Here is a 17,143-nt window from a genome sequence, read left to right as displayed (position 1 = left end):
GAGAAACTGGAGCCCTTGTGCACTGCGGGAGCGGGATAGAAGGGTGCGGCCCTCTTACAAAACAGTTTGCTGCTCCTCAAAAAATGAAACATGGAGTTACCATAAGCCTGGCAATTGCACGCCCGAGAGAACTGAAAACGTAAGTCTACTCAAAAACGTGTACCAGAAGTTCGTAGCAGCATCGTCCACAGCAGCCAAAGTGCAGCAGCAACCCAGATGTTCACCAGCTGGCGGATGGGGAGAGAAAGTGTGGCATGGCCATACAATAGGGGATTACTCAGCCATAAAAAGGAATGAAGTACCACACACGCTACGGAGTGGATGAGCCTTGGATACGTTATCCTGAGCGAAAGACGCCAGACACAAGGCCACATGATTCCACTTACGTGAAATGTCTGGAGCAGGCAAGTCCATGGAGGAAAAAGTGGGTTCCTGTTCACAGGGGCTGGGATGGGGGGAGGGTGGAGGGACGGTGACTACTGGGGTATTGGGTTTCTTTTTGGGGAGAGAGAGATGTGCTCTGGAGTTACATGTGGGGATGACTGCAGGATCTTGTGAATATACAAAAACTATTGGATTGTACACTTAAAAGAGCGCATTTTATGGTGTGTGAGTTTTACCTAAACAGCACAGAATTGTTAAGAAAGAGGCCATACACAGAGATACATATAAACATGTTTATTACCAATAGTGCCACATCAAATACAATAAGTATGACATAAGTTCAAATAAATACATACTTTAAAAATTGCAAAATATTTAAAGTCATAATTTAAAATACTTTATAAAACACAGACACACTTACATCTCACACAGCTATTTCCAACTCAATAACATACACATTTACATTGGAGCAGTTTCAGATACAATGGTCCTTCATTTCCTATGTAGTCTGATCGCACATTTCACATGCATCCTCTTCCTGTTATATCCCAGAGTCCTTGGCCCTCAAAACCCCTGCTGTCCTGATTCCTGTCACCTCTCCTCTTACTTCTGGCTTTGCCTGGGCCAAAGCGCCAAAGCGCCTCTGAGCGTGGCTTCCACGGCACAGGCGGAGGCGACGGGGGTGTGAGGGAGCTTTGACCCTCACACCTGAGAGGCTGAAGCAGCCTTGCAGTCACTGACAGCACTTCCCAGGGCCAGCGAGCAGTAACTGGACTCCTTAGGAGTTTTAAGCTGCTTTCCACACGAATATAAATACTTGCTCATCCAGGCTTCCTTCCCTTTAAGAACAGCCTAACACACAAGAAAACAACTGGGAAATAATTATTCAACATCTTCACTTTCTGAAAACCCACTGGGTGAACCCAGGACACGGGCAGGGTCCTATCGTGGACTTAGGGCCTTGCACTCGTCAAGAACTGTATGCTGACACCTCACATCCGACAAACATCTTTTTTGGGGATGCAAAGCACATCCTTATTCCTACAGGTGAGTGCTTTTTCAACAAAGACATTCACAAAAGGGTCCCTTCATTCATTTGCATGTATGCTTTTACCAAATCAGAGCATTTGGTCTCCTGGAAGTTTTTCATCATGGAAACCACAAGTTTCTGAAAAATTAACTGACCGTGCACAGCATCTGTCACTTAGCTTTTACTCACCCGGTACTACTCCATTTTTTAAAAGCAATTGTAGGAAAAAATTAACAATGTACACTGGTTACCATTGTACATTGTCAGGGGATAGGATTTGCCCTTTATTGAAATATAGTCACTGCGGATGCAACATTAGAATTTGTTAATAAATAAAGAGGTGGTGATCTAGGAAAGTCCTAACATATGTTAAAGTGCCTACAACACTTGTAGTGCTGAATTAAGAATCATGGAATACATACTCCATGCAAGTCAGAAGAATACAATCTCTAAGAATACTTTAAAGAGCACTGAGTCCCACAGGGAATAAAGTGATCCAGGCTTTGTTTAATAATCTCCACGCAGGTGTTGGTTGTTGTTTTTTTGTTTGTTTTTTTCAAGTCAGTAACAGACTATCTTTGTACAATTAGTTTCGTCTAAACTTTTGACAATTATCATTCAGCCCATGACAGCAACTTTGTAACCAGTAGTTACAACACTACTAGAGTCCCGGTGCACCAATTCGTGCACGGCTGGGGTCCCCCAGGGTGGCCTGTGGGGATCGGGCTGAAACTGGCAGTCCAACGCCTGTTGCTCCTACCTGCCGCTCCCGCTCATCCTGGCCCGCTGCGCCTGCCGCAAGCTCACACCCAGTCAGTCCTGATCGGGTGCCCATCCCAAGGCGGGTGGCCGAGATGTGATCAGCCCTCCAGGCGGGCCATGGGACGGGATGCTCTTGCTGGTCCAGGATCTGGATCCATTCTGCTGATGTTCCCACTGGTTGTCAGGAGCCACCTGGTGGCCGCTTTTATATAATTTCTTCCTTGCGAAGCATCTAGAGAGGGGAAGCGGCCGAGGTGCCCGAAGCTGACTTCCAGGAGGTCGGGGGCGCTATAGGGATCGTGCTGGAGGCACCAGTCCATGGGTGCCTGGTCCGTTCTCTGGAGATTGGACCTGCAGGACTACTGAGGCGGTGAGTGACTGCCGCTGGGATGGTGGGCCACTGGGATGGGTCAGTCAGCTGAGTGACGCTCCTGCTGTGGGAGCCAACTGACCACCAGGGGGCAGCTCCTGTGTTGAATGTCTTCCCCCTGGTGGTCAGTGTGCGTCATAGCGACTGGTTGACCAGTCATTTAGTCACTTAGGCTTTTATATAGAGAGATGAAGGACAAAAGAAATAATGTCACAAAATACTGGGTTTCTCCACCCAGATTTCATCAGGAGTGAGGGAGAGCTAGAAAAGGAGTTCTGAGACTCCAGAGCCTTGGGCTCTTTGCTTTTGTCTGGAAGAGAATATCCTTCCCCCTGTGTCCAGCACTTTCCAGATCCTTAGAACAGGACAAAGGAAATTGAGTCATTTTGCTGGCAGGCTGGCCTTGCCCGCGGGACTTTGGTCCTTTGAAGTTCTCGGGGGGGCACTGCAGTCCAGCTGCAGTAGGTGACAAAGGTCTGAGATCCAAGGAGAGCTCTCTGCCAACCTCAGGGCATCACTCTCATTCCTTCCTTTACCTGTGTTCCTGCAGGTACAAGAGTGCAGATCATCAGGACACTTAATATTCTGCATCAGAAGAGCGACAACAGAATTCATCTTCTGTTCACTGTATGCACTCTCACTGGGGTAGTGCAAACATGAACAGCAAATCCTACTCCGTTAGCTTAGTGTAACCATTCTGTATGAGACTAAAAGGGTGGATTTGTGTCATATAGTTGTCAAAACCCCTAGAACAGACAACACCAAGACTGAACCCTAATGAAGACTGTGGACTTTCGTTAATAATGTATCAATGTCAGCCCACAAATTGTAACAAAATACCATACTAACACAAGATGTTAATAATAGAGGAAATGGGGGGTGGGAGTCAGGGTATGTTGGAAGCATGTGCTTTCTGCTCACTTTTCCTAAGAACCTAAAACTGCACACAAAAGGCACTAATTTTTTAAAAAGCATTTGGAGGAGACTTGGCCCTTTCAAATTCTCAGAAAACAGAGCAGAGTGGTTAAGGTCACTGATTCTAGAACCAAACTGCCCAGGTATGAATGCTGGCCACACCACTTACTAGCCTTGAGATTTTATGCAAGTTACTTAACTTCTCTCTGCCTCATTTTCTCCATCTATATAATAATAAATATAGTAATAGCCCCATCGCATAGAATCCTAGCTCAGAACAGTTCCTAGCATATAGTAAGTGCCATATAAAGGTTAGCTATTATCATCGTTATTATTAACTTCCATAAATGAACTGACTCAATGTGGCCAGAGCCTGGTTCCTTTCCTCTCCTTCTACAAACACATGAAACCACAGTCCATAAAATCCCGTGAAGGGGTGACCCCTCACCCCCGCTCTAGAAACTGGCAGATTTGGGGGCTCAGAAACAACAGCACATGTAAAGAGGGTGTCTCCTCTGAAAACCGCGTGTGATTTCAATGCCTACCTGGCTCCTTTTGGAGTTAAATCAACGTCTGGTAGGATCCATCTGACGGAGGGCTGTGGCAGCTGCTGCAGAACACACAAGAACACTGGGTGAGGCACCGCTCTCGTCGGGAAGAGAGAAAGACGTGCAGGTGCTCGGTGGCACTCGGGGTGCAGAGCGCAACTTACCTGGCGGGAACAAACTTCTTTGCTGCAAGAAAAAGACAACCGTAATTTGGACTCAGTGACTTCAAAGGACACATCGAGTCCAGAAACAGTCTGATTCACCCTCAGGGGTGGCACATGCAACGCCTTTGGGGGCCCCATGTCATCAGAGCACAAGCACAGCTTGGCGGCAAGTAGGGCGGTGTGCAAGCGGCCCTCACGGAGGCGCCTAGCTTCCCACACAAGCCGCAGCCACAGGCTCAGCTGGCCAGAGGTAGCTGGTCCACTTTTTCATGACCAGTCCCGAATCCGGGTCTGATGTGAAATTTCCTATTTTGTAATCAGAACTTAATTCAAAAAAGTTTTCCATACTCCGTAGGCCAAACAAACCACAGGTGTGGCTGGATGCTTCTCACATCCCCTCTGATTTATTCCGCCACGGAAGCCTGTTCCCCAAACACATTTTCAGAGACATTTTGCCCATTTTCCTGGGAGCACGGGCCCTGGCGGCCTCTGCACAGGCTCAGAGGCCACAGAACCCAGCACGCGTGGCGCTGCCCGCGGTCCTGCAATGTGAACGCAACTGACACCCATTTCCTAAAACTTCCCACCTGGGTGCTGTGAACTCTTCCCCTAAGACTGCCACTGACTGTTTATTTCGCGCGTGGAGAGCGCGAGGCGCAGGGTTGGGGTGCGTGCACAGGCCCTCACCTTTCTTCCGAAGGCGCTTCAGGAGCCAGAGGAGGAACGATGCCGATGTCAGGAGGGAGGTCCCGGCAGCAGAGAGCCCGATGGCCAGGGGCAGGCTGGACGGGGCGGGGCCTGCGGAGACAGGGAAGAGCCGTCACAAGAGGAATTGACTTGAAAGTCCTACTGCTTGTGGATCTGCCCTTTGCTTTGTACACACATTACAGGACACAGAGCAGAGGAGCTGTCCGGTTCGTATGTGGGAGGAGGCGTTGCATTAAAGACCTGGGAGGTCTGCCCAGCCTGGCACAACTCATTGCCACGCTCTTTCCTGGCACACAATGGACCCCGGACTCTCTCTCCTCCCTCTCTCTCTCTCTCTCTCTCTTTCTGTCATCCCCCCCTCCCAGCTCTTCCTTTATGATGGTCAATATTCCACCCATTCTATCAACATGTCACCTCTTCTGTTTTCTCTATATTCCCATTAAATTGCATGTTCACAGCTTAGTAACCTGGCCAACCCTTTGGCCTTTCCAGTTTGGATATAACGATGTAATGGATCTGCATTATTTTAGCCAGATAACCCCCGTCTTCACTCTCACCCCCCGACAACCTCTGTCAACGAGTACCTCACCTTCGCAGGAGGGCAGCATCCCGGACCAGTGTCCTGCGGCACCGCACGTCAGAGCCGCCGAGCCATTGAGTGTCCATCCCTCGGGGCACGCAAAGGTGCACTCAGCGCCAAACACAAGATCCCCATCGCAGCTCACGGCCACCTTGCTGGGCACTTCTGGGTGTGAGCATCGCACCACTGCAGGCAAAGGACGGGGCAGAGGTTAAGGAAAATCCCGTGGAAGATCCTAACCCTGGCTGGACAGGCAGCGCACAGGCACGACTTATGGACACGGCGTCATTTTTTAAAAATTTATATTTTACTAAAGACCCCAGTGCACAGGGACGGGGTGTCCCTCAGCCCAGCCTGCAGCCTTTCCAATCTGGGACCCCTCGGGGGATGTCCAACTGTGGGCCTAAACCAGCAGTCGGACATCCCTCTCACAATCCGGGACTGCTGGCTCCTAACCACTCTGCCTGCCTGCCTGATTGCCCCCTAACTGCTCCCCTGCTGGCATTATCTTCCCCAACTGCCTTCCCCTGCGGGGCTGAAGGGGCTGAGGGACTGAGGCTGGATGAGGCAGGGCTGAGGGGACTGGGCATTGCCATCTTTGTGAGGGTGTGATGGTCAATTAGCATATTCCCTCTTTCTTAGATAGGATTGATTTTGGAGAGGGAAGGAGAGGGAAAGAGAGATAGAAACATCAATGATGAGAGTGAATCATTAAGTCGGCTGCCTCCTGCATGCCCCCTACTGGGGATCGAGCTCGCAACCCGATGCTCTATCCACTGAGCCAAACTGGCTGGAGCAAGGCACTACTTTAAATGAGGCCCAAGTCCCTGGGGGCAACGTGTGAGGACCCACCCACATCTACTCCTTCGAGTCTGACTTCAGTCTGACCTTGGCAGGAGGGGGGCTCCTGTGTCCACTGTCCCCGAGCCGTGCACTCCAGGTGAGCTGCCCCTCGCAGTTGGAAGCCGTCCTCGCAGCCGAAGGTGCAGGAGGAGCTGAGGGTGAGCTCCCCGGCAGGGGCGTGGCGGCACCGCACCCAGCCGTTCTGGGGCCGGGACACAGGGGCACATCTCACAGCTGGAAGGGGAACAAGCACATGAGAAGTTCGCTTGTCTCAGGCAGCCACAGGTGTCTCCAAGCACCCAAATCCCTGGCTCTTCTATATATAAATTCGTCTTTTAAATTTTCCTTTTGGTTAATCCTCACCCGAGGATATTTTCCCATTGACTTTTAGGGAGAGTGGAAGAGAGAGGGAAAGACAGAGAGAAACATCGATGGGAGAGAAACACATTGCTCGGTTGCCTCCTGCACGAGCCCTGACCAGGGCCCAGGCTGGGGAGGAGCCTGCAACCCAGGTACATGCCCTTGATTGAAATCGAACCCAGGACCCTTTGGTCTGCAGGCCAATGCTGCATCCACTGAGCCAAACCGATTAGGGTTTCAATATTTTTTTCAGTCTTAAAACAAAAACTGTACCTTCACAAGTGGGCTCCCCGCTGTCCCACTGCCCTGTGGGGCTGCACTGGAGCCTCTTGGGTCCTGTCAGCACGAAGCCCTGCTCGCAGGAGAACGCACAGCTGGCGCCGGGCTGGAAGCTTCCGGAAGCACTGGGGGGACAGCTCACGTGGCCCCTCTCAGGCCTGGATGGGGCTTTGCATTGGGAAGCTGAAACACCAACGCGGTGGTCAGGACACGCTGGCGGGACAGGAGGGACCCGCATGGCTGAGTGGACCCAGTGCACCTCGGACAAGGACGCGCTTGGGGGCTCAAACTCTTGGTTACCCCGGACAGCCGGCCATGGTGCTAACCAACGGCGGGCGGCCCCTAACAGGACAGGCTCCTCTGACGTGAGAAAGAGGGGGGCAGGGCCAGGAGAGGTGTGTGTCCTCAGAGTGCAGCTGGGGGGCTGGAGCCTATAGGGGGCGCCCAGCGAAGGGAAGTCAGCGGCAGTCACACAGTTGGTCTGCTGTGCAGTTGGGTGCGGCTCATGGCCGTTTGCCCATGGACAGGGCTCCCTGCCATGTGTGGCTACGAGGACAGCAGCACCTGGGAGTGGAGCCTGCTTGTTTTCAATGTTCCTTCTCGCCTTGAGGTGGACTAAAGGCTGCTGCTGAGGCCTGTGACCGCGTACGCCCCTCTCCCTGCTGCCCGTGACACTTCCAGGAGGAAGGGAAGACGGGGTTCTAGCATCGGGGAGCTCTCGTGGTCCCACGTGTTAAATGTGAAATCCTAGAGTGAGATCCTGCTTCTCCCACCCCGGCGGCCCAAGGCTCCGTCAGCAGCACACTGGGGAGCCGGCCCAGTGCCCGCTCTCGCTGGCTGCGCTGGTTCTGCCAGGCGTGTCTCCAGGAGCTGAGAGCCTGTGCCCCTGAGCCTGACTTCCAGTCTCCTTCCGACCCCCCCCACCCCCCACCCCCAGGCTGCGGCTGCTCGGAGGAGGCCGGGCTCACCTTCACAGAGCGGGGCGGGCTGTGCCCAGCGCCCCTGTGCGGTGCACTCCACGCGGGCGGGCCCCCGCAGCAGGAAGCCCTCCTCGCAGGTGAAGCTGCAGGAGGACCCGAAAGGGAGCTCCCGGGCGGCGGGGGAGAGGCTGCAGTTCACGGAGCCGTGCGCAGGGGGGTCCGGGGCGCCGCAGGTCACGGCTGTAACACAGGGAGCGGGCAGTGAGCAGGGCTGGCTGGGCCGCACCTGGCACCGGTGGAGGAAAGCGTCTGAGCGGTGAATCCCGACCGACTGACCCACCGACCCACGGACCCACGGACGGGGGGCTGCCTACCTGTGCACGTGGGCTCCTCGTGGTCCCAGTGCCCGAACGCGGTGCACTGGAGGCGCGGGGCCCCCACGAGCGCGAAGCCTTCCTGGCAGCGGAAAGCGCAGGTCGTGTTCCACGGGAAGGCGCTGGGGCCCTGGGAACAGTCCACGGACCCGTGGGCAGGACGCGCCACCTCCGGGCACTCGGCCACTGCGGGTTGGAAGGCACATGAGCGTTAGAGGAGAAGCCTCGCTTCCTGCTGAGTTGGCGTCTAGGACAGAGCAAGGGGCTGCCTTCCAAGGGCGTCCAACACCCAGGGGAACTCCTGGGGGTGGCACCCCCACAAGGGCTTTCCTTCTCTGGTGGCGATTTCCCCTCTTTTCTGAGTGTTACTCTGGGCCCAGTGTCTCTGATCTAGAGTCCGATCCCTCTGCGGGCCCCTGAGCGGGTTTTCAGGGGCCTCAGTGCCAGGAAGGAGACCTCGGTCGGGAGCCGGCTGGTGGTGGTGGAAATAGGAGTGACAGACAAGACACGCGCTCACTTTAACCCCATGGCCCCCGAGGAAGGGGTCGTGGCCTCTGGCCGAGAAGATAAGACAAAGTGAGAAGGAGTCGCTGAGGCTGGCTGACTGCACAGCCCTGAGCGGGTCTGTTGTTGATGTCGAACAGGGAGAGAAGGCGAGAGCCCCTGAGGTCTAGAGCCTGTGCACCGGTTTGCAAGTTACCGGGCCCTCAGGGACACCCCTTTCACACGCAGAAAAAGCCTCTCTCACCCCAAGCCGGCGCCACCCCGGCCATAGACACGGGCTGAGAGACAAGCTTTCTTAAAAGACAGCGACAAAAAGAACTTTCCCGAGAGTTTGAAAACATCCCAAGTTGGATAAAAAGCTGAGGCAGGGAGGGGTGCTTCGGAGACTCACCCTTGCAGCCTGGCAGGGGCGCGCTCCACTCCCCGGAGGCGGTGCAGCGGGCGGCCTGGGGGCTGCTGGGCCAGTAGCCCTCCTCGCAGCTCACGGTGCAGGAGGCGTTGTAGCTGAAGAGCCCCCAGGGCTGGGTGCACTCCAGGCGTCCGTGCTCAGGGGCATGCTGGGCAGGGCAGGTCACCGCTAGAAAGGGAAACCGAGTCAGTGCTGCCCTCTCAGCTCCTGTGGGAGGAGGGACCCCGGGAACTGCCGCTCCTGTGGGTTACAGGTTTCCTGAAAACGGCCTGTCTGCCTCGGGTCACAGAATCCCAGCCACAAGCCCTGAGGCGGTCTATTCTCATGCTCATCTTGCAGGGAGACAGCTGGGACTCGGAGCGCAGCTCCCGGCCACGGTGCCAGATACGTGGGGAATCTGGGGTTTGAATCTGGAGGGTCCGGCTTCACAGGCTCAGCCCTTGCCCACCGACCCTGGGCACCACACGCCCCCCGGGAAGCGAAGGCCTGCAGACCCGGCTCCAAGTCAGTGAGCTCAGCTGGCACGGCCGTCTCAGGGAGGGACAGGTGGCATCCGACTCACCCTGCTCGCACTGGAGGCCGCGGAAGCCGGGGTGGCACTGGCAAGTGTAGTTGTTGATGGTCTCCACGCAGTCGCCATGGCCGCTGCAGGACGTCGGGGTGCAGGCAGCTGCGGGCACACAGGCATGGCAAGGAGCATGAGCCTTGGAGGGTCAACAGTGAGCACCACAGACGTCACCAGTGACACAAGTGCCCGACGTTCTGCCTGAGGCGCCTTCCCAGAGCGCCAGAGCTGAGCTCCAGGCTCACGGCTTCAACCTTGATGCCAGCACACGGGAGTCAGGGGGACGGCCATCACTGGCACCAAGACTAGGAAACTCACTGAATCACAAACTCGAAAGATGGCTCCCCTGCCACCGGTAAACAAGGAGCCAAAACATGCCCTGTGTGTGTGCATACACACCCTACACACCTACAGACCTAGGCATGCAGCTATGGACACATGCACACATGGGTTCTTGCCTACATTTGCACAAAGAAGCAAGAGATACTTTCTCAAGCAGCCCACGTTAACACCGGATCTTTTAGAACATAAAATCATCGCCCTCGCCGGTTTGGCTCAGTGAATAGAGCGGGCTCAGTCCCCATTAGGGGGTGTGTAGGAGGCAGCCAATCAATGATTCTCTCATCATTGGTGTTTCTATCTCTCTTCCCCTCTCCCTTCCTCTCTGAAATCAATAAAAATATATGTTTTTAAATCACATAGAGATCAGTGTTTGCCTAGTGCCAGCAGTTTGTGGCGAAGCCTCCCTCCCCCCGCCATGCCCACCTGTGTAGCACAGGGAGCCCTCCCCCCCCTGCCGTGCCCACCTGTGTAGCACAGGGAGCCCTCCCCCCCCCGCCGTGCCCACCTCTGTAGCACAGGGCGCCCCCCCCCCCCGCTGTGCTCACCTCTGTAGCACAGGGCGCCCCCCCCGCTGTGCTCACCTGTGTAGCACAGGGCGCCCCCCCTGCCGTGCCCACCTGTGTAGCACAGGGCGCCCCCCCTGCCGTGCCCACCTGTGTAGCACAGGGCCCCCCCCCCACCATGCCCACCTGTGTAGCACAGGGCGCCCCCCCCGCCGTGCCCACCTGTGTAGCACAGGGCGCCTCCCCCCCCCCCGCCGTGCCCACCTGTGTAGCACAGGGAGCCCTCCCCCCCCCCGCCGTGCCCACCTCTGTAGCACAGGGCGCCCCCCCGCCGTGCCCACCTGTGTAGCACAGGGCGCCTCCCCCCCCCCCCGCCGTGCCCACCTGTGTAGCACAGGGCGCCCCCCCCCCCGCTGTGCTCACCTGTGTAGCACAGGGCCCCCCCCCCGCCGTGCCCACCTCTGTAGCACAGGGCGCCCCCCCCCCCCCCGCTGTGCTCACCTCTGTAGCACAGGGCGCCCCCCCCCGCTGTGCTCACCTGTGTAGCACAGGGCCCCCCCCCACCATGCCCACCTGTGTAGCACAGGGCGCCCCCCCCGCCGTGCCCACCTGTGTAGCACAGGGCGCGCTTGCGCTTGCTGCACAGCTCGTCATTCCACTTGCCCCGGTCCCGCAGCCGCTTGATGTAGATCTCTACGCAGTCCTCGTTGGCCTGCTTGTTGTTCGGCTCCCCGGGAGCCCAGTTCTCAGCCTCCTCCGTCAGAGGTTTCCCGGTGCCGATCCAGACCCACTGGCCTTCGACCTTGCGGATCCCAATCCAGTAGTAAGAGGATGAGCGTTCGAGTATGGAGTCCAGGTACTGAATCTCCTCCTGGTTCTGAATCGCCACCAGGTGGGTGTAATGCTTTTGACAGTAGGTGCTGGCCTCGTCAAAGGTCATGTCCTTCTCGGAGGCATTGTAGGACCAGGCTCCCCCCTGTCTGACCAGGAGGAGCGCTGAGCGGAAACGTGAAAGGAAGGAGAGCGGTTAGTCCTGCCGTGGTCTGGCTTTGAGCTGGCCTTCCTCCCCTCCCCACTGTTCATCCTCCTTTCACTGAGGGAAAGTACAGTTTGCCACCCTCACATGGTAAGTGCGCCGTTCAGGGCATTAAATGGTGTCATATGGGCAGGCCTCACCACCACTGGTCTCCACACTCTTCCATCCTGAACACTGAAACTGTAAATCAGTGATGGCGAACCTCTGACACGCGCATCAGAGGTGACACGGGAACTCATTTTTTTGGTTGATTTTTCTTTGTTAAATGGCATTTAAATATATAAAACATCAAAAATATAAGTCTTTGTTTTACTATGGTTGCAAATATCAAAAAATTTCTATATGTGACACGGCACCAGAGTTAAGTTAGGGTTTTTCAAAATGCTGACACACTGAGCTCAAAAGGTTCGCCATCGCTGCTTTAAATCTATTGACCTATGAGCCCCCCCACCCCAGCCTGGCGACCAGCATTCCGCTTTCCGTCCCTGAGGCTTGCTCTGCCCTGTCTCCTGCCAGCGGGGCTCTACGGCTGTGACCGGGCCTTTACCCTCTTAGGGAGGCCAACATGGGCTTCAGGGGGACTCGAACCTCCTTCGCCTTTTCCAAAGTAAGAAGGAGTTTGGACGGAGAAACTTCTGTTTTCTGCGCTTTTCTTCTGAGACTGACTCTGCACTTGCTTTGCCTGCTCCCACCACAGCCCATAGGACCCCTCTGCAGGGGACAGTGGTCAGAGTGAGCAGGCGCTGCCGGGCGCCACCAGCCTGCCGGGGAGCTGTGCCTGCCGTGCCCCTGACCCTCACGTGCCTCTGGGACTTAGCTGTGCGCGGTCAACACCTTGCACTGACGGAAACTGAGGCACAAAGAGGTAACCTGCCCTGGTCCAGGGCAAGCCCCATGGTGTGGGAGGCCGGGACGCTGCTCAGCCCTGCGGTGCACGGGGTGCCCACCCACCAGGAAGCATCATCGGTCCGAAAGGGCCCTGGTGCCCGGGATGGAGGATGGGAGAGCTGCTCGGATGACATCGGCTTACCCAAGGCCAGAGCAGAGAGCAGCCGCGGGGCAGTCATGGCTTCCAGAGTTCTTCCCATCGAAGGTCAGACTTGAGGTGCTTTTCTGGGGAGAAAAGGCACAAAACGAATTACAGAATGAAACCCAGGAGGCCGGTTCCTCGGCTCATTCCCCAGGGATGTTTGTGGCAGCCTCCCAGGACCTCAGGTAAAGGGCTCCAGGACCACAGTCTCTATGAAAAAGAGGTTTGCCTGAACGAATAAATGGGAATTTTAAATGTGCACCCTTGAGGTCAAAGGGAAAAGCCAGCCTTTGCCTGTCTGGATGTAGAAAGATCCCATCAGGAGGCCATTGCATATCTGTTCATAGCGGTCATCTCAGTTGCATGGCCCAGGGCTGCTCGTTAGAGACTTACGGGTTTGTGGAGAGGTTGTTTCCCTGTCCGATTCTGATTCCCGGTGCGTCCCCTCTGTGTCCCGTCCCCTCTGAGTCCCCGTGCCACTGCGTCCGCTGCCCCTGCAGTGCTGGTGCCAAGTCAGCCGACAACAGCAGAGCCTGCTCTGCCAGAGACTTTATAGGGCACTGGCTTCCTGTGAGTCACAGGAGAACGCTCCAGACCCGCGGGCAGGAATTCCCAGCAGCATCTCAGAAGTTTCCCGGGAATATCCGAGATGCTAAAGATTATAAGGATACCAGGAACGCACCCCCCCCCCCACAACCAAGTTTCCTTTGTTACACACCTTTCCATTTTACATGAATTCTATTAATATGACACAAATGCATGGTCTTTCATTTTAATCATGTAAAATCTCCATCTTTAAAAGGTTTTAAAACTTTGCTAATTAGCCCTGGCTGGTGTGCTCAGTAGTTAGAATGTCAGCCCATGCACTGAAGGGTTGAGGGTTTGATTCCCAGTCAAGGGCACGCACCTGGGTTGCAGGTTCGATCACTGGCCCCAGTCGGGGCTCATTGGAGAGACAATCAACCGATGTGACTCATATTAATGTCTCTCTCTCTCCCTCTCTCTCTCTCTCTCTCTCTCTCTCCCTCTTTTTCTCCCGCCCTCCCTTCCCCTCTCTCTAAAAAGCAGTGGAAAAAATATTCTCAGGTGAGGATTAAAAAAAAAATCTGCTGATTAGCAGCAGCTCCTCTGTAATTGTGGAAGTAATGCCAGTGATGGGTCGCCAACCACATTTTTCCTCTTTCTCACCTATCAAGTTGACCCATTTTAAGGTGCACTGTCTCGCAGAGGAATGAGTCACAAGCTGCACAATAATCCTCAGATTCTGTGCATAGTTACAGCCAAATTACTAGAAATAATATTTCCAAAATGTATTGAGTACTTACTATGTGCCAGCCCCCATTCTGAGTATTTTGCACATTCATCTATCTGACTATTTAATCTTCACAGCAGCCTATGAAATAGGTACTCTTACTATCCCCATTTTAAAGATGAGGACATTGAGACACCGGAGATTTTACCTTCTCAGCCAAAAGCACAGAGCTATGGGGGAGACCCAGACAGCCACTCTCAGGACCTGATCCCTTAACTGCTACCTCGTGTCCTGGTTCCTCTTATTGTCAGGTCCTCGATGGGCCTCCCTGTGCTGCTCGAGTCTTCAATCTTTCTCCTTATTCTCAGAGCAACAGGATCACCCCAGCTTTCAGCTGGGAGAGCTGATATTCATGGATCCTGAGATATGGAGGCAGGAAGGAAACCCAGAACAGAGGACAGAGGCTGCAGTGAGAATGGATCCCAGCCCCCAGCACATGGGGAGAAAGAGGACAAAGAAGTGAGCGTGCAGGCCGAGCATCCCTGGGAACCACTGTGGACCCCTTTGCCACGCTTTCCAGGAGATCCTGACTCAAGAGCAAATTCTCTCTGGAGCTAAAAGACAAAATGATTATTTAAATGTAAATTGAGATAACTCAAGGAGAGAACCCAATACCACATGGAGGGATAAAAGAAATGAGTGGATAAGACTTGTGAGTAAAGGTAACTATTATTATTATTACTAGAGGCCCAGTGCACAAAATTGAGTGCGGTAGCCCGCTGCTGCTGACTGCGCTCGCCGACCCGCCCACACACCTGCCACTGATTGCGATGCTTGCCCGCCACCCGCCTTGCTGTGATCGGAGCCTGTGGGCCGCAGGGGAGGGACCAAGAGGTGGTCAATGCACCTCATGGCGACTGGTCGAGCGGTCGTTCCAATTGTGATGCTTATGGCCTCTGGTCTTTTATCATATAGGATTGTAACAGTGGGAATTGCAACCCACCCCACCATTCTCTTGACATTGTTTCTTTAAATGCTGGCTTGGACTAGCATGCAGCTTGAAGATAAACAGCATGTTTGTCTAAGAATCCTAGGAATTAACTTCAGAAGATACAGGCCCTGAACTTCAGTCATCCCTATTCCGGGAGATTTGCTGACCTTCAAATGTAGAATCAGGATGACAAAGACCAGGATGATGCATATCAGACCATCACTTGACCAGTTTTGAGATCCTTATCGGAATGGACTGTGCTGGACTGAATGTAGAGAACTTTTCAACCCCGTCTCCTTGATTTCTTTGTTCAGCTTTCCCTCTCCCTCCTTATAAAAACCACTGAGGTGGGGAGATGGGCTTGGACAAGAGTCCCCCATCTCCTCGAGATGCCGGCACTTGAATGAACCACTTTCCTTTCTCACCAGCACCTGTCTCGTGAATTTGTTTGTTTTTTGTGGCAGCAGGCAATCAAACTTGGGTTCTGGTTGCATTATTATTGTCACCAGAGGTATGAAGTTCCAAACCTACCCACTGTCATCCTGCATTGTCCCAGAGGGAGCCCCTGAGGGGGTCTGAGAATGGGTGCCTGGGGTGTAGGGGTCTCTCTTCAGGCTCCAGGGCTGCTGAAGGGTCACAGACAGACCTGGAGGCCTGTCATAGAGAGACCCCAGCACAGGGAGGGGCAGGAGCCGGCGACAGATGGACTGCAGCCTCTTCACCTGCACTTTCCTATCAGGTGAAGGGCACCCCCCTTGGCAGCACCCCCTTGTTGGAGATCAGCAATGAGTTGCAGAGGAAATTGGGTGACAGTTGAATAGTTGGGGATGTTGAATCTTATCTCTCACTCCCCAGTAAACCTAATTTCCCCCAAGTAACATGCTGATTGGAGGTGTCCCTGCTGGGTTGCTCCTCTGCTTCACGTGGGCCCCTTTACAGTCTCCATCGTGGGGGAGACAAGAGAAAAAGCAGGAGGTGGGGCACACGTGGGCACAGCCCAGCCCCACCACCAGGGCTGCTTGGTCTCGGAGGCGCCACACTTCCCGAATGAGCATCCCTTTCCTGGAAGCTCCTGCCCGCTCCTCCCTTAACGGGGCCCCGAGGACTCGAACGGCTTTCGCTTCTGTGCCCAGGTCAATTCATGCTCACCTTTATGACGAAGGGTCAGCCCCGAGGGAGCGAGAGCCAGAGCAAGGATGTCGGGGTTTCCAAGATGAACGTTGCCGTTTTCTCCAAGGCGCCCTGTGCACCGTCGATGGCTGGGGACAAAGAAAAGCCACAGGCGGGAAAAGGCAGCACCGGCCATGACACAGGCAGAAAGGCAGCCTGTGAAAGGCGTGGATTTAGCACTGGCTCCTCGCTGCTGACGGGAACGGCAAAGCTGGCAGGGGCCGTCTCTCGCCGAGGCTCTCAGCCCCCACCTCTGGGCAGGGTTGCTAGGCGCTCATTTTTTAAAAACTTGGCACCTTCCGCCCAAATTCTACTCTGCTGACATCTAAAGCACTTCTGCAGGGTCTAAGGTAGGGGAGGAAGTCCCAATAAAGGTTCGGTCCTACATGCAGAACACAGCTGTATTTCTTACACACCCCAAACCCTGAAATACACTTCCTGCCAGTGTACCATCACGGTGTCCAATGGCGTGCCTTGTTTGATCAACCCACGGGCATATTTGATGGGAAGCTGATCTGGCTCCTGCTAAGTTCACTCCCCAGGAAGGCTTGGTCGTTCATTTGGGATTTGGAGATACCTTGGGTCATTGGAGTCAGGTAGGAGCCCTGGGCACTCTTGATCTGCACTCCCACATCCGGGGGGCCGGGGGGTCTCAGATTCTCCTCTTGAAGAAGACTAACTGGGCAGCTCAGTTATGTATTTATTTGTTTGTTTAGAAAATATTTTACTTATTGATTTTAGAGAGAGGGAGAGAGAGAGAAACGTGGATGTGTTGTTGCACTTGTTTATGCATTCGTTGATTAATTCTTGTATGTGCCCTGACCGGGGATGGAGCCACAGCCTTGGAGTATCAGAATGACACTCCAACCAACTGAGCGACGTGTTCATGGCCATGGGCAGCTCATTTAAAATGCACATCTTCAGGCCCAACATCCAGAGAGTCTGACTCCATAGGCCTGGGTGGGGCCCAGGCATCTGCTCTTGAAGTGAATATCTCAGGTGATTCTGCCATGATGGCCAGGTCCTACCACTGAGAGGCTCTGGCCCCGGGCCACCTAATGTGGGAGGGAACATGGAGAAGGCTGTGGTGGGTGCTCAGTTACC

The 17,143-nt window shown here is 54.5% G+C and overlaps 1 protein-coding gene across 1 annotated transcript; it reads right to left on the bottom strand.

The window, feature by feature from the left end:
* Positions 1-701: 701 nt before the first annotated feature.
* Positions 702-13,082, bottom strand: SELE (selectin E). The gene is made up of 14 exons (XM_070396642.1): positions 13,020-13,082; positions 12,627-12,709; positions 11,170-11,556; positions 9,713-9,820; positions 9,133-9,318; positions 8,238-8,423; positions 7,912-8,103; positions 6,938-7,126; positions 6,350-6,538; positions 5,471-5,647; positions 4,861-4,971; positions 4,174-4,195; positions 4,007-4,071; positions 702-3,090 (listed from the first exon to the last, which is right to left on the bottom strand). The coding sequence occupies exons 2-13, from the start codon at positions 12,682-12,684 to the stop codon at positions 4,023-4,025; spliced, it is 1,854 nt and encodes a 617-aa protein (XP_070252743.1). The 5' UTR covers positions 12,685-12,709; positions 13,020-13,082; the 3' UTR covers positions 702-3,090; positions 4,007-4,022.
* Positions 13,083-17,143: the final 4,061 nt, after the last annotated feature.

The sequence above is a fragment of the Myotis yumanensis genome, unplaced genomic scaffold, assembly GCF_028538775.1.
Source record: "Myotis yumanensis isolate MYYU_CA2020_CCGP unplaced genomic scaffold, mMyoYum1.0.hap1 SCAF_17, whole genome shotgun sequence".
Taxonomy (NCBI): Eukaryota; Metazoa; Chordata; class Mammalia; order Chiroptera; family Vespertilionidae; genus Myotis; species Myotis yumanensis.
Note: the sequence above shows the minus strand (reverse complement) of the source record. Positions and strands in the feature narration are given on the sequence as shown.